The 27,261-nt window shown below is 38.1% G+C and overlaps 2 protein-coding genes and 1 pseudogene across 5 annotated transcripts; 2 read left to right on the top strand and 1 right to left on the bottom strand.

Moving 5' to 3' along the window:
• The first annotated feature begins 306 nt into the window (after positions 1-306).
• On the top strand, positions 307-800 carry LOC103287938 (peptidyl-prolyl cis-trans isomerase A-like; annotated as a pseudogene).
• A 1,668-nt stretch (positions 801-2,468) lies between these two features.
• RCHY1 (ring finger and CHY zinc finger domain containing 1) lies at positions 2,469-27,257 on the bottom strand. 4 transcript variants are annotated; one of them, XM_008143675.3, is made up of 9 exons: positions 27,054-27,257; positions 22,463-22,582; positions 22,098-22,213; positions 9,086-9,164; positions 6,722-6,766; positions 6,555-6,613; positions 6,434-6,460; positions 5,400-5,520; positions 2,469-3,134 (listed from the first exon to the last, which is right to left on the bottom strand). In XM_008143675.3, the coding sequence occupies exons 1-9, from the start codon at positions 27,141-27,143 to the stop codon at positions 3,006-3,008; spliced, it is 786 nt and encodes a 261-aa protein (XP_008141897.1). In that variant the 5' UTR covers positions 27,144-27,257; the 3' UTR covers positions 2,469-3,005. The 4 variants fall into 4 exon arrangements, with proteins under 4 accessions (XP_008141897.1, XP_054584229.1, XP_008141899.1 ...); XM_054728254.1 differs by having other exon boundaries at positions 22,098-22,204; positions 27,054-27,219; XM_008143677.3 differs by lacking the exon at positions 22,463-22,582 and having other exon boundaries at positions 27,054-27,219.
• Positions 13,975-14,097, top strand: LOC129151871 (thymosin beta-4-like). The gene has a single exon (XM_054728310.1). It carries the CDS (start codon positions 13,981-13,983, stop codon positions 14,095-14,097), a length of 117 nt encoding a protein of 38 aa, XP_054584285.1. The 5' UTR covers positions 13,975-13,980.
• Positions 27,258-27,261: the final 4 nt, after the last annotated feature.

The raw sequence follows: 27,261 nt of genomic DNA, 5'->3' as shown, positions 1-27,261 counted from the left end.
TTCCCACAATAAAAATATTCTTGAATCAGGAAAGACTTTCCATTTTAAGTTATTACATACTGAATGCTGAGGAACTTATGATTGAGAATGAGAAGTGAATTGACATGTCATGAACAAATCTTTGGAGCCTTGACTTCCAGGGCATTTGAAAACTGCTTCAAGCACATGACAGGATATCATAAGCATTTACTAATTCTGCTTATTTTGGACAAATTTGGATCCTGAGTTAAGATTTAAGTAATCAGATTATGAATTAAAACATGACATCTAGCTTTGCAGACACCTCCGCCCCGAAGCCGCCCGTGACCAGCCATGGTGAACCCCACCGTGTTCTTCGACATTGTCAACGGCGAGCCCTTGGGCCGCATCTCCTTCGAGCTGTTTGCAGACAAAGTTCCAAAGACAGCAGAAAACTTCCGTGCTCTGAGCACTGGGGAGAAAGGACTTGGTTATAAAAGTTCCTGCTTTCACAGAATTATTCCAGGATTTATGTGCCAGGTGGTGACTTCACACGCCATAATGGCACAGGTGGCAAGTCCATCTATGGGGAGAAATTTGAGGACGAGAACTTTGTCCTGAAACATACAGGTCCTGGCATCTTGTCCATGGCAAATGCTGGGCCTAACACAAATGGCTTCCAGTTTCTCATCGGCGCTGCCAAGCCTGAGTGGTGCGATGGCAAGCATGTGGTCTTCAGCCAGCTGAAAGAAGGCATGGATATTGTGACAGCCATGGAGCACTTTGGGTCCAGGAATGGCAAGACCAGCAAGATCACCATTGCTGACTGTGGACAACTCTAATAAATTTGACTTGTGTTTTATCTTAACCACCAGACCATTCCTTCTGTAGCTCCGGAGAGCACCCCTTCACCCCGATTTGCTTGGAATGTTCTATAATCTTTGTGCTCTTGCCAGTTTATTGGGTTCCATAATTTCCTTACCCCTTCCCAGTCTAGCTGGATTGCAGAATTAACTTTATGATTATGAAATAAAAACTAAACAGCTGTTCAAAAAAAAAATAGTAAGACTTCTAAAACTGGAAGGTCTAACGAATCATGAGCTCCTCCATAACAGATGACTTAACTATTAGGAGTACTTTGGCAAAATAGAAGTTTGAGTCAAAGGCAGTGTGGTACAGTGGGTTTGGGGTCACACACCTGGACCTGATTCCCAGCTCCAACATTCAGTACCTGTCATTTACTTGAGCATGTCATATAACCTCTGAACATCAGCTTTCTCATCAATAAAATGAAGACACCTATGCTACAGAATTATTGTAATGATTAACACTAATGCATAAGCCTGGCACATAGTAGATTCTTAAAACACTGAACTTTTATACTCCTATTCAAAGATCCAGTGATTATGATTAAAAGCAATCATGACTTAACTAGTTTAGCAGGATAACAGAAACAAAAAGTATTACAACTAGAAAACTAGTCTTTCCTTATCTGTATTCCGAGCAGTTAACACCGAACAAGATATCCCATTGCTTCCCCAAATCAAGATTGACAGTGCTCCCCTGCCCAGGCCAAAGAAACAGGTGAAGGGAGAGATCGCAAGAGTAGAACATGTGAGACAGGAAGGCAAGATAGAATTGAGAAGGTCTAGGCTCCAAACTGGAAATCAATACTGCTGCCTTTATCCAAGTAAAGAAATTTCAACAGAAGAAAAAATAAATGTTCCAGAAATGTTAGGATCTCTAGTTATAACACCATCTTCCTTATTCACAGAAAATTCAACTAGCTCAAAGTTAGAAATGTAATGGGAGTTGACTGATAAGTACACACTTTACTTATAAAGCTTTTTATAAACAGACTAAGTTGGATACTGGGATACTAGTGTTAAAATTCAGGATCATCAAGTTTTGTTGTGCACTGTTCCTGAATTAAGAGGTATATTTAATTCTACTACATGAGTACAAAAAACTATTAAAAAATCAGAGATCTTGCCAGGAATATTCTGCACCTTTCTACTCACCTACTTTCAAGCATTTAGGGAAGAAAGAATCCACCCACTTACAACAAAGACAACCACTACATGCATAAACACACACACACACACACACACACACACACACACACACACACGCATGCCCACACACATTAGAAGCCTATCAAGCATGAAGAACACTAGAATGTACCACCATTAAGAGCAGGGACTTTTGTCTATATTGTTTTTTGTTGTCTCTGCAGCATCTAGAACCATACCCAGCACAAAGTAGTTGCTCACTAAATACTTACTGAATGAATTATTCTTTGAAGAAATTATTTTGGGTAACCAAAACAAAATTATTGTCAATGTTGATGGTTTTCTTAAGACTTAGAAGAATTCTATTCTTTTACATTTTTCCCAACTAATCTTATGAAAGAATACCTCAAAACAAAAGAATATTTCTTTTACAGTATAAGATTATATTGCCCGAATTAAGCCAAAAACATAGTCTTGGGGAAAAAATTTCTATAAAACAATGTTTCAATATAATTTTATTAGCAGTTATTATGTCAAAATTCACATTTACAAGATCCAAAGGACTGTCTTAGAAATTTCTAAAGCACATGGAATTAGATTTTAACAGTAAGATAGACCATATTCTTATTATAGTACAGCCCTTAAAAAGTCAAGAATACTTAGAATTAATTACAGTTCTGTCAAACTGGAAATGAATTCTGCATGCAGAGTGCCACTTAAAGCAAAGTTCCATGAAAGTATAACATATTTCTATGGATGTAAGGTTCAGTGGCAAACATCATTGGCTTCCAAACAACTGACAGTAAAGGCATTTTCAATCAAAACACAGGTGTAGTGACTTTCATTAAATATAGATATGATAATTCTATAAAGAGACCCTGAATCCTTAAGTATTTGTAAATGACTTTATGCTGTGACACTAGTACAAAACACATCAACTCTAATGCATAGGTTCTGACACATTATGACAATAGGATACTAAAGATAGCTTTTTCTATCAGAAAATGCTGAGTTTTCCAGTGCAGTATATGCTGGTCACTGCTGATCTAGTGAAATTCTACAACCTCCAGCCTGAGCAGTATTGTAGGATTCACAAATATTACACTTCATGCCTAATATATGGAACTGGACTGTAGATCTTCCATTGCAATCATTGCAGAGAATCTAAAAAAAGAAGAGATGAAATCAAATTAAGCATATTAAACCTTAGAGATATAAAGTGACATTGCTCAAAACATTTCCTCAGAAATCATACTAAAGATGTAAAAACACATATATGTGTCTAAACATTTCTGTAAGTAGAAATGCCCTATTTTTTGTTCACTGAAAACTCTAAGAGGCTACTCTGAATTCAGAAAACGAAAATGAGGATTTGCGCCAAGAAGTCTATTTTAAAATAGCTCCTGAGTAGTATAAATAGTACTAGCATGAAAAGTAACATAGGCACTATTAGATCAACACCTATACAGATACTCCTCGACTTATAATGGGGTTACATTCTGATAAACCCATTATAAGTTAATGCTGTAAATTGAAAATACACCTACTGGACCTCATAGCTTAGCCTGGACAGTTTCTACTGAATTTGTATTGCTTTTGCACCACCATAAAGTTGAAAAACTGTAAATCAAACTACCACAAGTCCAGAACCATCTGTACTTACAATTCAAAATAACATACATGATTTTATTATTTTCATTAACACTTAGAAAATTAGAAAATTATATTAGTTAATAAAACAAATTTTTACATACTTACCATGACATTTTTGCTTATTCTTTAGTTTTTTTTGTTTTGGCAGTGGAGAAATTAGAATCACTTTACTGCTAACACTACACAGAAGAATGGGAAAGCTATTGCTCAAAAGCCCAAACTCCTTGATGGCTTATAATCAAGGATTTTAAGGAGTTAGGGGAAACAAGTATTTGGAAGTGCTAGTGGGGTGAGTTTTAATCGGGGAAACTTGGAACTTGACCATTTATGTATAAGGGACTTCTTCAGCACCAGGTCTTCCTGGACAACAGACTCTCCACTTCCTTTTCTTTAGGTTTAATATACTAAATTCCTAGTCTTCTATGCCTCAGAAATGAATTAAAGTTCAAAAGTAGTTTTACAATTGAACAAAGAGAAGCTTTTGGCTCATCCCTAAAATGTCAATAAGATGCTATTTAGGAATTAATCTTTTCTAGTACTAAGAACTTGAAAAATAAAAAAGGTGTTACCCTGAAAATTGATCAGTACTATGTGAGAAAAGCATTAGCTTTAAAAAAAGACACACCGTAATAAGACTTACAAATTTACTCAAAATTATAATTTGGAAAATAATTCTCTTATGAATATGATCTAAATGTAGAGAATAGATTAGTGTTTGCTTAGAGCTAATGAACTGAGAATGACTGATAATGGATACAGGGTTTCTTTTTGGAGTGATGAAAATATCCTAAAATTGATGGTGATGATGTCTATATAACTCCAAGAATATAATAAAAAGCACTGAATTGTATACTTTAAATGGATAAGTTGTATGGTATATGAATTACATCTTATTAAAGCTGTTATTTTAAAAAATCATCCACATGGAATATTGCACACTGCAGCCTACAGTAAAGCATCATGTGATTATCAGTTTAGTATTCCAAAAGTGATCACTGCCCTTACTAACAATTCAATTATCCACATGAATTATAAAATGCTCATGTGAATACAACAAAAAATAATTTTTATTTGGCTTTCATAAGTGGTTCTGATCCTTTTGTGTAGAAGTACCTAAACTAAACTAATGATAATTAGAAAATTTAAATGTCCAAAAATTATTAAAGCACCAAAAAGCTATCTAGAATTCTAATTCTTATCTGTAATTCAATATACTATGCTGAGAATAGACAGCACCACACCTCAATTAATGGAGAAAAGATGATCATTCTATATAAGGCAAATGGCACAGAAATATATTCTTATATTTTAGGTTACAGGCTAATAAGACCAAATTTTAAAAGTCTAAGTAAGATAGAATAAAGAGGGTACTAAACATTAAAAAAAAAAAAAAAGTGATCTTCAAAAATCAGCAAACACGTTTGCTTAAAATCAATTTAAAATAATTGAAAACAAAACATCAAACCAGTAATTCACCTCTACTCAGGTACATTACTGATCCTGGCAAGTAATGTGTAAACAGTTCAGAATAAAGTTTCTGCCTGCCACCTAGTGTTGGAAAGAACTGCACAAAGATATTGTTAGAACTTTTTCCCCTGGTCTTTTTAGTTCAAAGTAACTAAAATTTAAAGATTATTTTGTCTGTTCTTCCTATTAGATCATCCCATTGGCATCTATGCCAAAGCAGTATTTTTTTAAAAGATCTGATCAAAAGGACAAAAATAAACAGGAACATCAACAAAAATTTGAAAAGTATTCAGCACTGATTCTACTCACATCTACAGTCATATTCTGATATTCAGATGGCATAGGAGTCTGTGCTACCTCATCATCCAGCTGTCTCCAGTACCTCGTCATATCTAAAGCAGAGTGCATACATAATGGACATCTGTAGCCTCTAGAAAAGATAGAAAGGTTATTTTCCAAATATTAAACTAGAAGCATATCAACTCAAGTATAGAAGATACATGCTAACTGATACATAAACCATCCAACAAAGGGCATTAATCTGTATTTCAAGACAATCTATTACAAACCTGGGAACTTTTATACTATGAAAGTTTTCAATTAAATCTTGAATCATATGGAATTTTTTAAGCCTACTTCTTTCTTCTCAGTTCTCTAAAATGGACAGGAATTAGTCCCTAGTATTTATAGAATATACTTAATATATTTTAAAAACCAATTAAGCTCCTTTTTCAGCTAAACAACCTCAATTTCTGAATATATTTAAGTAAAGAAAACACTATATTCCTTAAAACTTACCCAGATATTATTTCCTAAAAATTCTGAAAAAGTTTCCTTCTATCTGGCTATTATAAATTAAAACTTCTGCTCATCAATTTGCAGAAACAAAATACATTTTACACAGTCTCCTCTTTCCTAATTATTCTTATCTCAATTTCACATCCTTCCCCCACAATAAAGTCTCAGCTTTAGATAATCTTGCTACCAGCTTTCTTTGCAGGTCATTATACTGGGACAACATAATGACTTAACAGAATTTTGAGCAACACGCCTTAGCACTTTTACAAAGCTATGACTGCCTCTGTCAGAAACTGAGCTCCCTAGTGAGTGTATCCAGGAAATCAGAAGTAACTGTCTCCATTTGTAGGATGAGATAAGGCATTCTGCATGGGGACCAAGATATAGTCCTATACCCCCAAAGATGCTTTCCCAGCTTAACACTACTCACTTACCCTACTCATCTGAAGACAAATATGTCTTGCCCAATATACTAATAGCAATGAAAAAGAAGAAAACAACCCAGACATCTTACAATTATAACATTTTAAATACCAAACACTCACTCTTTCAACATTTCTTCATAACATGTTCTGGGGGAAAAAAAACAAAATATTATTTTAGTAAAACAAAAACTATTTCCAAACATTTTTTGAGGAAAAAAACAAAAAAACAAAATTACTTTACCTATGTAAAAGATGTCCACATGGCAAGACATGGGCAACAACACGAGATGTGTGAATGTCCTGTAAAAAGAAATAAATGTTACTGCTTACATGAAGACAATATAAACAACCAAGTATTTTAAAATCAAGAGGGGATTATTTCCAAAGCAAAAAATATTGTAAGCTTACCTCCAAACATATTGGACAATTCTGCCGGGAAACATTTTCAATACACTGTTTAAAAGAGAAATTCAAATTACCAAAAGCTTAACTAGATGGAAATAACAGATATAATAATATTATTAATAATAAAAACTAACAAATAAAAGAAACAAAATCAATTTATTGATAATAATTAACAGGCCAGCTGGTATGGTTCAGTGGTTGAAGGTCAACCCATGAAACAGGAGGTCACAGTTTAATTACTGGTCAGGGCACATGCCCAAGTTCCAGGCTCGATCCCCAGTAGTGGTAGTGCAGGAGACAGCTGATCAATGATTCTCTCTTATCCCCTTCCTTCCTCTCTCTCTCTCTCTCTCCCCCCTGTCCCTTCCTCTCCTTGAAATCAGTAAAGACATTTTTAAAAAAAAGATAATAATTAACATTAACCCTTTGCACTCGCTTTTTTCTCGATTCCTTTATTCTAATGCTAACCGTGTCGAGTCACACTCAACATCCGAGTGCAAAAGGTTAATACATGTTTCCTATATCAGGGGAGAACAATTTAACTCACAACTATTTCAGGCTTTGCAATATTACCTGAAATAATGAAATTGCTTAATATATCTTAAATATTCAAATTCTATTCATTTTACAGGTAAGGTAATTTAGTGAGTCCTAAGACTTACTAAAATTGCAACGATAATAACATTTGGAACTTTTCTGTTTTATATGTGTTTTACTCCAAAGTTAAACTGCTTAATAATATTGATAATAATAACAGTTCATATTATCAAGATCTTACCACATGCCACACACTAAGTTCATTACCTATACTAGTCTAATTCTCACAACTCTAAATGAAACACATATAATTATTACCCCATTTTAAAGATGTGGTACCTGAGGCCTACAAAAGCTAAATAATTTCTGAAATTGTGGGGAAGCATGGGACTTGGTTAAAAAATCTGTAAGGAGGATTCTCTGAAAGGTCCGAGGCCTCTGGGGGACCTTGCCGAAGGCAGCAAATCCTGCCTTTACTTTTCCAAACAAGTCTGAGCCCCCGGGTGTTTTGCTAGAATTTTTATGCTTAGACTTCAAAACATCCTTGCTTAAAGGACACATATGCTTTCTCAAGGATGCTTACCCTGCTGATAGTATGTAATAGTTAATTTTAGTTCAAGCTTTTGTGACAATAAAAGTCTAAGGAGGCAGGCAATTGGGGCTTTTTTGGCTCCTTATGCCAACTAGCCCCTTAGCCTCTCTTTCACAAAAAACGTGTGTCAGAGTAATCATTCATCTGTCATTCAGGGTCTGCCAGTCAGCCCCGGCAGAAATTGCATCTTGTAAGAGACAGAACAATACCTGAGCTCCAATAGGATACCTCCAGGGTATGAGTTCTTAATTTGACAAGACAGTGTCCGATTAGATATGGGGAGGTAAAGGAAAGCACCAAACCATGGATAATAACCAGATTTTTAAAGAAAGCACTCGAGTAAATGGCAGGACCATTTACTAATACAAACAATAAAAGAAAACTGAGAAACAAAATAAAAATATCCTAAGAGAAATGTGTACATTTTTAAAAGACAACATAGCATATCTTGCTATCAAACTCAAGTCTATATAACCAAACTCAATCCTTTTACTTCAAACAAATTCACAATCTATTAAACAAGTACCATAAGCCAGGGCTAAAAACCTTGAGGGTCATCTTTACTCAGCTCCATTCTTTCTCTCTTATGCCTTGTCAGCATATCCCACATACTAGTATTCATTATTCACTTCAACTTCTCTTATCATTTTACTATTTTAGGTCAGTTATTATCTCATATCTATTTTTAAAAACCCTCACTAGTTTCTCCATTCCCTAAATTCTTATATTAGATAGAATTAGTAATATTAATGGTAGTTTATTACTTTTTTTCTAAATAATGAAAAATAATTTTAAGAGCCTGGGATCATTACATCAAGATCTAATTGCTACATCAAGATTAAAAATATGTGTCTACTTATTAAAGAAAATATAAGATTATTTCCTGAATTTTCTTGGTATGCTGTGTGCTAACAGGTCACACTGCTCCATATTTCTCCTGTAGTTCATATTTTAAAAATTTCTTAAAACACCAATGATAAAAATCCATAAACCAATTTAGAAGTTGTCAACAACATACTAATAACTGATATAAGTATTCTTACATACTACAAAGAAAAGAAATAGTAGACCAGATATTCTCAAGCACATTAAGAACACCTACTCTTTGACACTGCTTAAAAATTAAAAGCAACATAGTTGTACTTAGTAACACTGAAAATTCCCACACTTCCAAACATTAAATTTTAAGCTAGTTTTGAGAAAACCATTAATACTTTTAAAAGTATGCATACTGATACCTTGTGCTTTCCTTGGAGATTCATAGCTAGGCATAAGTTACATTTCAAACAGTGGAAAAAATCTTCCTTTGGACCAATCCTGAAAGAAAAAGGAAAAGGCAAAAGATTAGATTTGTTTTTACTACAGTGATAATTTGTTCACCATAACACAGAATCAGATAGCAGCATTCTAGACTAGGGTTTCTCCACCTAGGCATATTGACATTTGGAGCCAGATCATTATTTTTGGTGGAGAACTATTTTGTGCACTGTAGGATGTTTAGCAGTATCTCTGGCCTATATCCAGTAGATGCCAGTAGCACACTACTTTCCCTCCCAACCCAGCTGTAACAACCAAAAATGTCCCCAGACATTGCTAAATATGCCTGGGGAGGGGGTGTGTGTGTGGGGGGAGGAATCATCCCTGGTTGAAAACCACTGTTTAGACTAATGATGATGGTGATCATATATGTAAGAAATCAGATTACGGTTTTCAGATGATGATACTCTAGATCAGTGGTTCTCAAGCTTTTTAATGCTGCGACCCTTTAATACAGTTCCTCATGTTGTGGTGACCCCCAACCATAAAATTATTTTCGTTGCTACTTCATAACTGTAATTTTGCTACTGTTATGAATCGTAATGTAAATATCTGTGTTTTCCGATGGTCTTAGGCGACACTGCTAGTGGTTCTAAACCGCTACTCTCAATTTTGCTACTGTTAATCAATTATGATTCATTAACAGTAGCAAAATTACAGTTATGAAGTAGCAACAAAAATAATCTTATGGTTGGGCGTCACCACAACATGAGGAACTGTATTAAAGGATCGCAGCATTAAAAAGGTTGAGAACCACTGCAGATGAATGATTTCACTCAAGAAAATGAATGAACAGTATATTTCTAAGGACAAAAAATATAGTACCCTCATCTAGTTATTCAATAGAAAGGACTTCACAATATTTTCTGAAAAGAACCTGGACTATCCCATTTCGCTAACAGAATGTGTATCAGTATTCTTCCATCTTTTATGATGTTTGTATTCCAAAATGTAATTGATAAGGCTCGTAAGTGAACAAATAAAGAAAAGTGTGTGTTTAAGGCATTGGGAAGGCCCTGGCTGATGTTTCTCAGTGGTTAGAGCATAGGCCAGTGTAACAAACAACTGTGGGTGCAATTCACAGTCAAGGGCACATACCTGTGTTGCAGGTTCGATCCTGTGCCCCGATGTGTGAAGGAGGCAACCAATCGATGTGTCCCTCTCACACCTCTTTTTCTCTCCCTCTCCCGCTCTCTCCCCTTCCTTCTACTCTCTCTAAAATTCAATGGAAAAAATATCCTCAGGTGAGGATTAACAAAAAAATGGGGGGGAGGAGTACCGGGAAGGAAATAGATGGTATAAAAACTGAAAAAATTCACAGGATTGATCATCTTAATAGGTGTTTATAATCTAAAAATAAAAAATGTTTTGCTATACTGGAGCTAAGAAGACAGCCACCTTTAAACAACATTATGAACTCCTGAAGGTTATTAAAAGCATTGAATTTGGCAATGCATAGACAGACGTAATGATAAACCAGAATCTATTTGTCAGGTACTTGAGCTCTGGAGTCAGTATTAAATTTTGATGATGCAAGTGCAAGAACAAGAAGTAATTATAAGCTAGAACCTATTCAAATTATATCCAAACCCTGGAATCAAGACACAGGGTAGATGAAAAAAACTATTCCATGCAAATGGGAGCAAAAAACAAAAAAAAAAAAGGTGGGGTAGCAATTCTTATATCTGAAAAACAGACTTCAAAACAAAGGCCATACAAGACACAAACAAGAACACTACATAATACTAATCAACCCAACAAGAGGATATAACCCTTGTAAACATATATGCACTGACTATAGGAGCACCTAAATACATTTAAAAAATACTTTTGGTGGACTGAGATATAAAGCAAGAATGTCAAACTCACGGCCCACAATGAATATTTTTGCAGCCCAGCCAATATAACAATATGTAAAAAAAACGTTTCAATAAAAAGTTCGTAATTTTTAAAATATCCTGTTATACATAATTATTAATAACAAACTACAACATTTACTAACGACTGATTACTATAATTGTGTTGCATTCATTTCCCTTACGCACCTTACGCACAGGTGCACCGTTTCTCTCCACTAATACTAGCTGCGAATATTTTAGCAGCTTATTGCCACGTCATTAGTCTTGTACTGACTTGTTTGGCATGCACAACAGGAAATATTTCGCTTTCGGAGAACAAGAAAAATAGGTTTATTTGTATAGTTACACTAATTAATCTTTGCAGTTATTCAGTGTCTGGTAAGTTAATGTTCAAGAAAAAATATTAATTTTTATTAAAATGTTCTATTATTTTATGTTAACAATTACTCATTTATTTCAGCCCTTTGTATTCAGCATGTCTCTTATCGAAATAAACCTATGTTTCTATGAAAATTGAAGCTTTTGGTTTTTTTGCAACCCACATAAACTTAAATCTTGTTTATTTAGCCCGTGTTAGCCTTTGAGTTTGACATGCTTGATCTACAGTCAAAGTAGTAGAATTTAACACCCAACTGACATCACTGGATAAATCTTTCAGACAAAAAAATCAACAAAGAAATAGCAAGCTTAAATGACACACTAGATCTGAGGAATTTAATTGATATTTACTGAACATTTTATACCAAAGCAGAATATACATTCTTATCAAGCACACATGGAACATTCTCAAAGAGAGACCACATGTTAAGACACAAAATTAGTCTTAACAAATTCAAGAAGACTGAAATCATATCAAGCATCTTCTAGAATCACAATGTCATGAAACTAAAAATCAACTACAATTTAAAAACCTCAAATATATTCAAACACATGGAGGCTAGTATGTTATTAAATAGTGAATGGGTTACCAATGAGATCAAGAAAGAAACTAGAAATTAGCTGGAAACAAATGAAAATCCTACCTAATAAAATAGTAATATGCAAATTGACCGCACCTTCGCTACACCCAAGCCATGCCCACCATCCAAAGTCACACCCACCAGCCAATCAGGGCAAGTATGCAAATTACCCAACAAAGATGGCAGTTAATTTGCATACGCTGAGGGAGGGAGGAGTGAAGACTGAAGACAACTTAGAAGGAAGACGAAGGAAAAGCGGAAAGCAAGATGGCTGCCAGAGGGAAAGCCAGGGCGGGGCGGGGCAGGGCGGAGTGGGGCAGAGCGGGGCAGGTGGCAGTGGCGCGCGGGTGCAGGCATGGCGGCTACAACAGCGGCGGCAGCGGCAGCACATGCGGCCGCAGTGGCCGCTTGCAGGATTTTTCCTGCAAATGGTCTACTAGTTAACACATAAAAACCCAAAAATCTATGGGACACAGCAAAAGCAGTCCTGAGAGGGAAATTCGTAGCATTACAGGCCTACTTCAAGAAACAAGAAAAATCTCAAGTGAATAATCTAACCCTACAACTAAAATAACTAGAAAAAGAACAAAGAAAAGCCAAGAGTAAGTAAAAGAAAGGAAATAATAAATATCAGAGCAGAAATAAATGACTTAAGAGACAAAAAAAACAAAAAAAAACACCACACACACAAAAGATCAATGAAACCAAGAGCTGGTTCTTTGAAAAGATAAACAAGTTTGATCAAACAAAGAGCCCAGCCAGTGTGGCCCAGTGCTTCAGCTTCAACCTATGAACCAGGAGATTACAGTCAGGTCACATGCCTGGGTTACAGGTTCAATCCCCAGTGGAGGCATTCAGGAGGCAGCTGGTCAATGATTCTCTCTCATCATTAATGTTTCTATCTCTCCCTCTCTGAAATCAATAAGAAAATTTAAAAAAGAAAAAGAATCAAAGAGAGAGGACCCAAATAAATAAAATTAAAAATGAAAGAGGCAAAGGATTGTAAGAAAATACTATATGCCAACTATATGTCAACAAGCTGGACAACCTGGATGAAATGGACATATTCCTAGAAAAATGCAACCTTCTAAAACTGAATCAGGAAGAATCAGAAAACATGAATAGACCAATAACAACTAATGAAATTAAAGCAGTAATCAAAAAATTTCTAGCAGCCAAGCCAGTGTGGCTCAGTGATTGAGCATTAACCCATGCACCAAGAGACCATTGGTTCGATTCATGGTCAGGGCACATGGCCAGTTACAGCTCAATCCCCAGTGGGGGAGAAGGGGAGGGAGGGAGGTGCAGAAGGCAGCTGGTCAATGTTGATGTTTCTCTCTCATTGATGTTTCTACCCCTTTCTCCCTCTCCCTTCCTCTCTTTCTAAAATCAACAAACAACAAAAAACCTCCCAGTAAACAAAAGTCCTGGACCAGATGCTTCACAAGCAAGTTTTACCAAACATTCAAAGAACTAACCCCTATCCTCCTCATATTAAACCAAAAAAATCAAGAGGAGGGAAGATGCCCAATCTCTTTTTACTAGACCAGCATTATCCTAATTCCAAAACTATATAAAGACAATACAAAGAAAGATTATAGGCCAATATCCCTGATGAACATAGATGCTAAAATCCTTAATAAAATATTAGCAAATTGGAACCAGCGATACATTAAAAAGATCATACACCAGGACCCAGTGGGATTTATTCTGGAGACCTAAGGCTGGTATAATATTTGCAAATCAATAATTGTGTATATCACATAAACAAAATGAAGGATTTAAAAAAATCACATGATCATATCAATAGACGTTAAAAAAAAGCATTCAATAATATCCAGCACCTGTATATGATAAAAACTCTCAGAAAAGTGGGAATAGAGGGAGCATATCTCAACATAATAAAGGCCATATATGACAAACTTATAGCAAAAATTATACTCAATGGGCAAAAACTGAAAGCATTTCCCTTAATATCAGGAATAAGACCAACCCAATATGGCTGACATTGAGAAATTCGTTAAGTTGAAACTGAAGAAGATAGAAATGCAACAGAAAAATCCACTGCCTTCAAAAGAAACAACTGAACAGGAGAAGCAAGCAGGCAAATCGTAATTAGGCAGGCACTGCCAATATGCACTGTACATTCAACAAGGTTTGGTTTCCTATTTTACTCCTTTTAGCTGTTTAACTTTGTAAAATGCAAAGAGGTTAGATCAGTTTAGGTAACTGTGCTACCCCTTTTCACATCAGAGAACTACTGACAACGAAGGTCGCACCTGCCTCTCCCATCTGCTTTCAAGCAGAAAGAAAATAATTCCAAAGATAAAGAAGAAGAGGGATCCTTCTAGTCAAGATGGTGGCATAAGAAAACACAGTACTTGTATCCTCCCACAACCATATCAAAATTACAACTAAACTACAGAACAACCATCATTCAGACCACCTGAAATCTAGCTGAATAGAAATCCTACAATTAGGGATTTAAAGAAGCAGCTGCATCAAGACTGGAAGGAGGGGCAGAGAAGCATAACAGGCTGGTCCCCCCAGCCATGTGTGGCAGAAAAAAAATCAGAAGAAATATATCAGGTATGGAGGTCTCCCATGAGGAGTGAGGGATCCCAGCCCCTTCTCCCCGCGCCCCCCCCCCCCACCCCCCAGGTTTCCCAGCCCAGCCTCCTGTGCTGGGAAGAGACGTCTCTGTAATTTCTGGCTGTAAAAGCCACCATGAATTGAGGCTGAGTGAGAAGAAGGGCTGCTGGAGTCCCAGGCAGCTCCTCTTAAAGGGCCTGCACATGAACTTACTCTGACTCACTCTTTCTGAGTTCCAGCACTGGGATAGCAGCTCAAAAGGCACCAGGAATATACAAGGAGGAAATGAATGTTTGGCATCAGGGTGAGAGCTGGGGGAGGGAGGCGCCGCTTTTTGCCAGAGAGAAGTGCTGGCAGAGGCCATTGTTCGTTTTCTGAGCCCTTTCCTCACAGAGCCAGCAGGCAGGAGCCATATCTGAGTCTCCATCAACTTAACTATCACCATTTGCCTGCTCTGGTGATTCCCTGAGACTCCAACCTACTAAACTTACAGGCATACCCACACTGTTTCCATTGCCTTTTCAATAGGTAAAGTCAGGCTTCAGGATTTCCTAAAATCCTTCAAACAAGCAGCATCAGGCCTCAGTGTGCCCCGTACCTCTCACTAAATGGCCCCAACGAACTACCAGCAGCTGCAGATCACTTTGTAATTCAAGCTAGGTGGCCAATGGCAGTTGACCTTGGCCTCAACCTCCTTGGAGGCCCCAGAGCCAGTGCACATGGTGGATAGCTTCAGACTACATTAAAATACAACCCAAACACCTATACAATGACAAGCTCAAAGGGCAGACTCAGTGGGGCAGGCCCTGCTCTGTGGGGCAGGCCTCTGCACAGTTGATCCTCCATGGCTGTCAGTGGTCACAGCCAGTCCTTACAACACATATTGGCCTGGGGGTAAATCCCTCCTATTGATGTGCCAATAGCAATAGAGGCTCAACTACAATAGGAGGGTATACATAGCCCACATGGGGGTGTGGGGAGGGACACAACTGGAGTGCCTAGCTTGGGTGACTGGAAAGCCTGTGCCAATGGACCTACAGGACACCTACTACATTAGGCCACTCTACCAAGCTTAGGAGACAAAGCAACTCTACCTAATACATAGAAACAAATACAGAGAGGCTGCCAAAATGAGACAAGAAAGCATGTCCCAAAAGAAAGAGCAGAACAAAACTCCACGTAAGAACAAAATGAAGATAAGCAATCTACTAGATGCAGAGTTCAAAACACTGGTTATAAGGATACACAATGAACTTACAGGAAGAGTAGTTGAACGTAGAGAAAAAGTTCAACAGCTTTAAAAAAAAAAAAGGCATGGAAACCACAAAAAGAAGCAGTTAGAAATGAAGGAAATACTAACTGAAATGAAGGATAATTTACCGGGAATCAACAGTAGAGTAGATGAAGCCAAGAATCAAATCAGTGATATAGAAAGAATCAAAAAACACCCAATCAGAACAGCAAAAATAAAAAAGAATCCAAAAAAATGAAGATAGTGTAAGGAGCCTTCTGTGACAACTTCAAGCATACCAATATTGGCATCATGGGGATGCCAGAAGGAGAAGAGAGACAAGAAGAAATTCAAAACCTGTTTGAAAAAATGACATAAAACTTCCCTAACTTGGTGAAAGAAATAGACATACAAGTCCAGGAAGCACAGATAGTACCAAACAAGATGAACCAAAAGAAGTCCACACCAAAACGGGATTGGGCCTAAACCTGCAGTCGGACATCCCCCAAGGGGTCCCGCGTTAGAGAGAGTGCAGGTTGGACTGAGGGGATCCCCCCACCATGCACGAATTTCGTGCACCAGGCCTCTAGTATTCTAATAACTATGTATGGTGTCAAATGGGTACTAGATTTATCGAGATGTTCACTTAGTAAATTATATAATGACTAATCACTGGGGTATACACCTGAAACTAATATAATATATGTCAACTGGAATTAAAAAATCATTTAAAATTTTTTTTCAATGTATTTTTATTATTTCAGAGAAGGGAGAGGGAGAGATAGAAGTATCAATGATGCAAATCATTGACCAGCTGCCTCCTGCACACCCCCTACTAGAGATGGAGCCCACATCACGGGCATGTGCCCTGATGAGGAACTGAACCATGACCTCCTGGTTCATAGGTCAATGCTCAACCACTGAACCTCGCCAGCCAGACTATTTAAATTTTTTTAAAAAGAAGATAGAAGAGCAATTGAAATGGTAAATATAAGAGAATACTAACTGTTCAGGAAAACATCTTACAGAGTTTAATCTATACTAATAAAAGGGTAATATCTTAATTAGACTGGACAGACCAGACATCTTCCGGACATCCTTCCGGACAAAGTCACAGCAGCTGCAAGGGCCGAGGAGGGCCGGCAGCCACAGCGGCCAGCAGTAGCAGCAGTAGCGAGGTTATGGGGGTGGCACCTTCCCAATTGGCCCGGTCGCCTCCTATAGAGGAAGGCCAGAGGCAGCAGCAGCAGCAGCAGCGGGGTTATGGGGGCAGTGCCTTCCCCTGATTGGCCCGGTCGCCTCCCGCAGATGAGCAGGCCCAAGCCGTCAGTAGGACATCCCCTGAGGGCTCCCAGACTTTGGGAAGGGGCAGGCCAGGCCGAGGGCCCCCCCCCCCCAGTGCACAAATTTTCGTGCACTGGGCCTCTAATGTGTGTGTGTGTGTGTGTGTGTGTGTGTGTGTGTAAAAACACATGACAGCAATAGTATGTAAATCCTCTTAGTGTTTAAGGTTCTTGCATTGTCCAGGACATGATAAACATATTATAGTAGTAAGCCAAGGATGTATATTACAATTTCTAAGATTAAACACTAAGAGAATAATGGAAGAATGTATAATTAATAAGCTAACAGAGAATAAAAATAGAATAGAAAAGGCTGATTAACCCAAAAAATGGCAAGAAATCAGAGAAAAAATACAAATAATTAAATAGTACAGCAGTAAATAGTATTAAAACTGTTAATTGAAATTAATATAATTATATTAATAAATGGACTAAATACTTCAGTAAAAAAATCAGTCTTTATCAACTCAATAAAAACATAAAACCCTATTATATTCTGCTTACAAGACACACAGCTTAAATATAAATATACAAAATGTTTGCAAATAAAAAATGAAAAAGGATATATAAGCAAAAACTAATCAAAAGAAAGCTGATATAGATACAGTGAATCTTAATGCAGAAAACATTAAACATAAAAAAAATTAAATAATGATAAATGAGTCAATCATAAAGGAAAATATAACAATTCTATGTAAGTACCTAAAAAATATTGCTTTAAAGTATATAAAACAAAACACAAAAGAGCATGTATTATATGCTTCCATTTATAAAAAGTATAAAAAGTCAGGAGAGTGTTTAACTTGTGCGAGTGTATTGCCTTAGGGCATAAGAAAGTCCATTAAAGTATTATGAATATTCTATATTTTTATTTGGGTGGTAGTTAAAAGAGTATGTTCATAAGCAAACACATTAGGCTTTTATAATTTCTTTTTTTTTTTTCATTCACTGTTAGTTATTATTAGAACACTAGAGGCCTGGTGCACGAAATTCGTGCACGGGGAGGGGGGGTGTCCCTCAGCCCAGCCTGCACCCTCTCCAATCTGGGACCCCTTGAGGGATGTCCGACTGCCCGTTTAGGCCCGATCCTACCGGGATCGGGCCTAATCGGGCAGTCAGACATCCCTCTCACAATCCAGGATTGCTGGCTCCCAACTGTTTGCCTTCCTGCCTTCCTGATTGCCCCTAACCGCTTCTGCCTGCCAGCCTCATAACCCCCTAACCACTCCCCTGCCAGCCTGATTGATACCTAACTGCTCCCCTGCCAGCCTGGTCGGCCCTAACGGCCCTCCCCTGCAGGCCTGATCACCCCTAACTGCCCTCCCCTGCAGGCCTGGTCCCCCCCAACTGCTCTCCCCTGCAGGCCTAGGTCCCTCCTAACTGCCCTTCCCTGCAGGCCCGGTTGCCCCCAACTTCCCTCCTCTGCTGGCCTGGTCACCCCTAACTGCCCTCCCCTGCAGGCTTGATTGCCCCCAACTGCCTTCCGTTGCAGGCCTGGTCCCTCCCAACTGCCCTCCCCTGCTGGCCATCTTGTGGCGGCCATCTTGTGTCCACATGGGGCAGCCATCTTGTGTGTTGGAGTGAAGGTCAATTTACATGTTACTCTTTTATTAGATAGGGTAGGTTTTAAGTCCATCCATTTAGGAACAAGGTACATTCCATAAAGTATACTGTATTCCCTAATACTGTAACATGTCCTTCTTAAGAAAGATGAAGCTTTCAATCTTAGTTAATTGACGGGGCTTGCACGTTAGCTTGTTTTTCTTATGGGAATTGATGGCTTTGAGTTGACCCATCCCCACCCCCACAACCAAAAGCATGTCTTTTGAGACAGCTGGCAGGGTTAAGGGTGCACTCTGGGGCATGAAGCAGATGTTATATTCCCCTATTTCTCTCTGGCTGTTTGTAATTTCTGTATCTTTTAGTATGTTTGCTATCTATCCTTAAAAACAAACTATAAAAGAAAAGAAAGTGATTTAAAGTATTCAACACAGTCATCTTCAATAGGAACAAAGAGAAAAGATTGACATAGAACTAGGAGCATCAACAGTACTATCATTCTATTTCTTAAACTGTGTGGCTTTTTTGTTTATTACTATACTTCAAGGCATATATACACTACATATTTACTTTTGTATAATTCTAATACTTCAGAATTTTTTTTTAAATTCCTATATACCAACATGTAGCTTGTCAGTGGGTGGTTGGACTATAGGTGGTTTTTTTCTTTTCTACTTTTCCATATTTTCTAATTTTATAAAAACTTTCATAATCTTTTTAAAAACAAATTTTTAAAAAAGAAAAATCCACTCTAATTTTCTACCTCAGATACCTACAAAACGCTGCATTATACAAGCATATTTTATATCCCAAAGTTAAAATGTTAAATAGCCACACAATAGTTGGTGGGCTAATTAAATGATTATTACCAAAAAAAAGCAAGAAGAAAATTTTTAGAATGGAATGCTTTTTTATCTTGATTGTGTTGGTAGTAACATAGATATGACTATTTATGAAAACTTACTGGACACTTAAAATGAATGTGTTTTATTAGAGGTAAATTATATTCCAATAAAGTTGATCTTTAAAAATTATTATTGTCCAGAGAAACCAAGATGGCGGCATACGTAAACACCTAACTGCTACCTCGCACAATTTCAAAACTACAACTAAAAGACAAAACATCAATCACCCAGAACCATGGGAAAGCCGGCTGAGTGGAAGTTCTACAACTAGAAGGAAAGAGAAAAAGAGCATTGCGACTTGCATAAGCGCTGAAAAGCTGAGGTACAGAGGCGCTCGAATCAGGCTGGTGGCAGGTGATTGGATGTGCTGTTTCTCAACTCGAAGGGAGACAAGCTCCCAATTACTCGGAAATCCAGTTTCTGGGGAGACGCTGGGGACCCAAACTCCTACGGGGAGAAGCTGGACTGTCGGCCATCAGGTCAGAAAGTGAGGGTGACTTTCTTGCAGAGGTGCGCCCAGCAATCAGTGTTTACTGCGATGGGGTGCGGGGCGCGGGGACTTGGAAACGCGGAAACGCAGAGACGGCTGACTGGCAGCCATCGCTGTTTGCCACGCCCTAAACCTAGTGACACCCTGAGAGTCCACCCCCCACAATCTACAAACCCACCCAAGCTCCGAGCAGCGGCTTTTGCATATAAATGGCCTGCCCTATCGCAGCTTAACCAAACAAACTGCAGCTCCGGTCAGACAGCTCCAAAACCGCCAAACCCCAAGCAAAGAGGAGAAAACTGTAGTTCTAGCTGTAGCTCCTGCTGGGTGGCCTCAGACAGTAGCTGACCTGCACCCAATTGGAGATCCAGAAGCTAATGTATCTAGTGGTCTGTGTGAGATGACACCAGATTTCAACTACTCTCATAAGGGACACATTGAAGAGGCAGACTCAGTGAGCACCAAAGCCCCACTGAAACAAGTCCTGCCCCATAAGCATGTCTCCAGCACAGCAATTCTTCCATTATAGACACAGTGGGTCCTCACAGCCAATTGGCCTAGAGGGCAATTCCTCCCAGTGACACCAACAACAATCAAGACTTAACTACAACAAGACTGTACACACAGTCCACAAAGGGGTGCACCAAGAGTGTCCACCTCAGGTAACTGGGAGGCCAACCCATTGGACCATATAGGACACCTAGCACATAAAGCCACCCTACCAACCCAGGGAACCAGCGAAAATGAGGAGGCAAGGAAACAGATCACAAACGAAAGAAATGGAGGAGAACAAACGAATGGATATAGAGTTCAAAACCACGGTTATAAGGTTTTTCAAGAATTTCCTAGAAAAGGCCGATAAATTTAGCGAGACCCTCGAGGATATGAAAAAGGATCAACTAGAAATTAAACATACACTGCCTGAAATAAAAAATATTATACAGAGACCCAACAGCAGACTAGAGGAATGCAAGAATCAAGTCAAAGATTTGAAATACAAAGAAGCAAAAAACACTCAACAGTAAAAGCAAAAAGAAAAAAGAATCCAAAAATTTGAAGATAGTGTAAGGAGTCTCTGGGACAACTTCAAGCGTACCAACATCAGAATTATGGGAGTGCCAGAAGAAGAGAGAGAGCGGGATACTGAAAACCTATTTGAAGAAATAATGACAGAAAACTTCCCCCACCTGGTGAAAGAAATAGACTTACAAGTCCAGGAAGTGCACAGAACCCCAAACAAAAGGAATACAAAGAGGACCACACCAAGACACATCATAATTAAAATGCCAAGGGCAAAAGACAAAGAGAGAATATTAAAAGCAGCAAGAGAAAAACAGTTAATTACCTATAAGGGAGCACCCATATGATTGTCAGCTGATTTCTCAACAGAAACTATGCAGGCCAGAAGGGAGTGGCAAGAAATATTCAAAGTTATGAATAGCAAGAACCTACAACCAAGATTACTCTACCCAGCAAAGTTATCATTCAGAATTGAAGGGCAGATAAAGAGCTTCACAGATAAGAAAAAGCTAAAGGAGTTCATCACCGCCAAACCAGTATTATATGAAATGCTGAAAGGTATTTTTTAAGAGGAAGAAGAAAAAAGTAAAGATAAAAATTATTAACAACAAATACATATCTATCAACAAGTGAATCTAAAAATCAAGTTAATTAAAAATCTGATGAACAGAATAAACTGGTGAATATAATAGAATCAGGCGCATAGAATAAGAGGGGATTGATAATTCTCAGGGGGAAAGGGGTGTGGAGGGAACGGGAAGAGACGGGACAAAAATCGTACACCTATGGATGAGGACAGTGGGGGGAAGGTAAGGGCAGAGGGAGTGGGAACTGGGTGGAGGGGAGCTATGGGGGGGAAAAGGAGAAACAACTGTAATAATCTGAACAATAAAGATTTATTAAAATTTTTTTAAAAACTATTATTGTCCAGATACACTAGAAGTAATTAGAAAAGAGTATTTTACATACAGTACCTACAAATTCCACAGTTTTCACAATGATACTGCTTCTTGTCTTTGTCAAACAGATGGCATATACTGCAATAATATTCTCCAAACAATGTGCTACACTCTTCACAAGTCTGTTGGGCCTAAAAAAAGGCATATGTAAGTAAATATTGGGATAAATTTACCAAAACATTTTGAATTACTATTTGAATATCCAGAATTATGTTAAAGTATATGCAGTTTTATTTTTATAAGATTTTAAACACTTAAAGCAAAGATATTGCTTACTTTTAGAGCTGCCTTACTTGGCAATACTCTTGATTAAAATTTTAAAACCACCTTAGTAAAAATTTTTTTTAAATAAAGAAAATAAAAATGTGATAAAATCTTACATTTTGAATTTTTTCACAATTTATGCACTGTACTTCCTTTACTTTAAAGCGATCTAGCTGATGATCTTCCTTGTTATCATGACACAACCGGCAAGTATACAACTTGTCACAGCAAGGTGCCTAATGCCCAGGGGAGAAAAAGAGTTATAATAAGCAAGAGAAGACAAGTTTGCAATGCAAAAAGAAATTTTCTTCCTCCTCTTCCTGGAACAAGGTCAAAGAATACAACCTACAAATCAGTTGGGTAAGCTGACCCTAAACATAACATCTCACTGTTTCTTAGCATATTTTAACTATTCTTTTCAACATCTACATGTTTGTATCAAGTTGAGCACAACCTTGTCCTTAAAGACAAAAGAATCATGAAGGATGCAAATCTCTAGACTAGAAAATTAACCCTCCAACACCCTAAATGGCAAGCCAGCAACAACTTTTTGACATTTCCAGATAAATTCATTTACCTACTTCAATCGCTAAACATTGAATATTATAAAGATATTTTAGTTCACTTGTGTTTGTCAACTGTTAACTATATGCCTCATATTTTAGAGGATATAATAAACATAACAAATAGTCCTTGTTTTCAAGAGTGACAAAGACTGTCCACCAAAATCTGTTCTCTCCTTCCCCACAGCTATACTAGTTCCTAGACTTCCTTGCTGTTAGTTGTGGCCAAATGACTACGTTCTTATCAAGAGAATATGAGCAGAAAACATCAGTGCCACTCTCATGCCTGAATATTAATTAAGAAACTGGGCATGACCCCTCCTTCATGCTCCCTTTTCCCTTTTCATAAGATGAAACCTGTACATGGCAGCAACCCAGCTGATGACTATATGCCCTAAAACATGGCAAAATAATACAACTGAAAAAACTTGTCCCTGGAGTGATCATGTAGAACAGAGCTTCATCAACAAACAGGATCGCTCACCTTGGAATTGTTAGGTAAAAGAAATAAACTCATTATTCTTTAACTCACCTTACTGTTGAGTCTTTTTGTTATAGCAATTTATTTAGCCTTACCCCAACTAGTACATTAAGAAGTTTCCAGACTAGCAAACTAACCCAATACTTTCCAGTACAATGTAACCTTTTAGCTCCCCACTTACTTCTGACCACTTCCTATGCTATGACTCACCATGATATAGTTTATTCCTTAAAGATTTTAACACTCAACTGGCTGCCTCTCTCTCCAACACTATTCTTGTCCTAACTCTTAGTGATCTGCACATCCACAATAATAATCCTTCAATACCCTGAATTCTCAGTTACTTTCCTTTCTCACTTCCACATATGCTCAGTCATACTACAGAACAGTGGCTCTCCAACATTTTGGTTTTAGGACCCCTAAACTCTTAAAAATTATTGATTATCCCAGAGAGCTTTTGTTTATGTAAATTATATCTATTAATACCATATTATAAATTAAACTGATAGGTCCTGAAAATATTTATTACTTTTAAAAATAATAGTAACAAGCCCATTACATCTTAACATAAATAAGTTTAATGAAAAATAAATTATATTTTCCCAAAAAAATTCTGGGTTCTCAATTCTGCTTCTACATTCAATTAGTTTTGGTTGAAGTATATGGAGAAATTTTGGACTCACACAAATATGTAGCTGAAAATGGGAGTACTTTAATAGCCTTTTCAGAGAATTTGGATATTCTTCTCTGATACTATGATACTATACCAAAACTCAACAACTCTTGGTTCGTTGCAATATGGACTCTGAAATCATATCAGTAAACTATTCTCCCTGTTACAGTAAAACCCACTGACCTATCTTGAACTTTGAAAGTATCTTTTACTCATGCACAGGTTATTTGGAAAGTATCAGTTCACTGAATTATGCAATATCAAAAAATCACATTTGTTAATATCACTACCCATCTCATCAAAAGTTTTTTTAGGTATTGGGAAGCACTCAAGCTCACAGTGACTAAGACACGTTTTCCAAAATTCTACTTGGTACGTGAAAGCTCAAATTTTATCACTGTTAGTTGTTTTCCGGGTAATGACAGTCACACTTCTCTCCTTTTTAAGAAAATGTTCACCAAATACCCAAGCCTGAATAACCATACTTCAAGTAAAAATATGCTGTTCAATAAAAAATGTAAGTAGCTCAGTTCATAATACAATTGCACAAGAGCTTTTCCTCACAAAACCACCTAATTTCAGTCTGTGCAGAAAGCAGTTGATGAAAACATCAAACATGTGAAAAGTACAATCAAGGGATGAGATTTTATACAATTAATAATTTTACTGCTTTAGTTTTATCAATGACATTCTTAAGTAAACCTGTTTTTTGTTTTGTTTTGCTTTTAATATATAGGTGTGGCACAGTTCAGTGCCACTGCCTTGATTTGTGCTAAGGCGCCAGCAGTATTCATCATTAGTTTTGTACACGCTGAAAAAGACAATGTCTTAGTATTAGACATTGAAGGAAAGTAGTTTTGACCTTGAGGAGTCCATTCATTCCACATAGAGAACCACTGCTCTAGAACTGAGGCGTGTTTGTAACTTAATTTCAAGTATGGAATTCTCTAAACACTACCTCTCTTTCCAACACACTCCAATTCTTCTGTCCACACCCTGGGTTCCTTCTCTCTTCCTCTATATACTCACTTATCCAGAATCTCAACTGGTTAAATCCAACTCTCTCCTACTTAACTTACATAGGAACAGCTGAATACAGATAAAGAAAAAGCACCTCAACCGTGACTGGTCTCAATTTAAAGTCATAACCACTGAAAAAAAGTGGGTTCTTAGAGCTACCACGTTTTCCCAGTCAATTTCCTTATTCTTCCCGAGTGTAGGGATTATTTCACATCTCCTCTCTCTTTAAACCTTGAACACCTCTTCCTACCTACTTACAATCTGCTGGTGAATGACCTTGCTTCTTATTTCACTATGAAAACAATAGAAATAATCGAGAACATCCTCCCACAAATTCTATCAACCTACTTGCAAATGTACCTTATATTCTATCTTCCTTTCTGTTACAGAATCTACAGTCCATGTTACTATTAAAGGCTCACTTACGCACTGGGTTCCATGTTCTCTTTGAATGCTCAAGGACAGTGCTCCTGCAGTTTTGCCTCTCCCTCCTATTATTTAATGTTCTCACTTTACTGGGTCATTTCCAAGAATATACAAGCATGCAGCAATAACTCCCATCTTAAAGGGAAAAACAATCCCATGACCCCACATCTCCCAGCAACCACAGCCTTATGTTTTTGTTCTTTTACAACACACTCCAAGAGTTGTCTATAAAGACTGTTACCAGTTCCACTACTCCCATTCTCTCTTGAATACACTCCAATAAAGTTTTCTCCCAATATCGCCACAGAAACGTCTCAGAATACCAGCTACCTCCTCCTTGATAAATTTTTAGTTCTTCTCTTACTCAAACAGCCGCATTTGATTTAATTGATTACTGCCTCCTAAAAACTTTCCACTTGGCCTCTGGTATTTAAGGAAGACAGAGGGGAGGGACAAAAAAAGCATTCGATAACTCAAGGCCCAGTAGCTCAGAGTTATGAAACGCAGATACAATGTCTGCATAGTTTCTTGGGGGTTAGAGGGAGGGCCAAAATGTTGAATTCAGTTTTAGATCTCAAGCTTGAAAGAGTAACAGAACAACTCAGTGGAGATGGAATCGTAAGAATAGCATTCAATTCCTTACACCACACTTGGTGAATGACCAACTTTGAAAGAGCTCATCAATTGCAGTAGAGGAATATTCACCAAACCATGGCCTGCCAAAAGGGCTTTAGATGGTCTTCACAGGCCTCATAGTCCTTATGAAATAGGAACTTCTATTATTAACTGTATTTTATATATGAGGCACTTCAAGGGTAGTTTGCTCAAATTATTAAGGGGCAAAGCTAAGGTCTAGGAGTAGGGTTGTGGGACTCAAATCTCAAGCTTTCTAAGCAAAATCTTCAAACTCAGGAATCGGATGGGTGCCAATTTTTTAAATTATAGACTGACTAGGTATTTTTCTAAAAGTGAACAGCACAAGTATAACAATAGATGCATAGTAGGCACTGTCCTAGCCATCATTTCCTACTTAGTGGCAATTACAAGACTGTCTTCCTAGTTCACACATACATGTTCCCTTTGGCAGGTCTGGGCACAAAAATGAAGCTGTAAAACGTTATCTACGACAGGAGCTGAAATCCTATCAGATTCTCCACTGGCTGTCCCTCTGCCATTATTTCATCACACTGGAAAGGGATCCTGGGGAAAAGCCAGCACAGGCCCGAGACGGCCTCCGTCTACTTCCAGCAACAACAGCAAAACAGATGGATAAACCCACCGATGCAGGGATCGACGTGCAAGCCCAGGCTCCTCCCAAACAAGGACGACTTTGCTTGCAAAGTACCAAACGGGAGGAGGTGTGCGGCCTGTGGGCACCTCCACGAGAATGTTCTCCGCAGCAGGGACCCAGCGGGAGGTGAAGAAGGGTAGCCTCACCAACAGCTTAGCCTCCAACTTAAGCCCGAACCTAACCGCCCGGCCCACTCCGTCCCCAGCCCGGCCCGGCGGCAGCTCGCGGAGGAAGAGCTCAATTAAGCCGTCACCTTCAGGAGACATCCTCGGTCATAATGTTCGCAGCCCCGCCGTCCTTGCTCTGGGCCTCGAGCGCCATCTTCTCGCACCAAGGCCGCCATCTCCTCTCCCTCCCCTTCACACTCCGAGGACCCTTTCTCCCGGGGAGGGAAACCACGTCCAGAGGAGCAGCGCCGCCCTCTCGGCCGCGGCGGCCAGCGGAGCCAATATGGCGGCTGA

The sequence above is a fragment of the Eptesicus fuscus genome, chromosome 2 (assembly GCF_027574615.1).
Source record: "Eptesicus fuscus isolate TK198812 chromosome 2, DD_ASM_mEF_20220401, whole genome shotgun sequence".
Lineage (NCBI taxonomy): Eukaryota > Metazoa > Chordata > Mammalia > Chiroptera > Vespertilionidae > Eptesicus > Eptesicus fuscus.
Note: the sequence above shows the minus strand (reverse complement) of the source record. Positions and strands in the feature narration are given on the sequence as shown.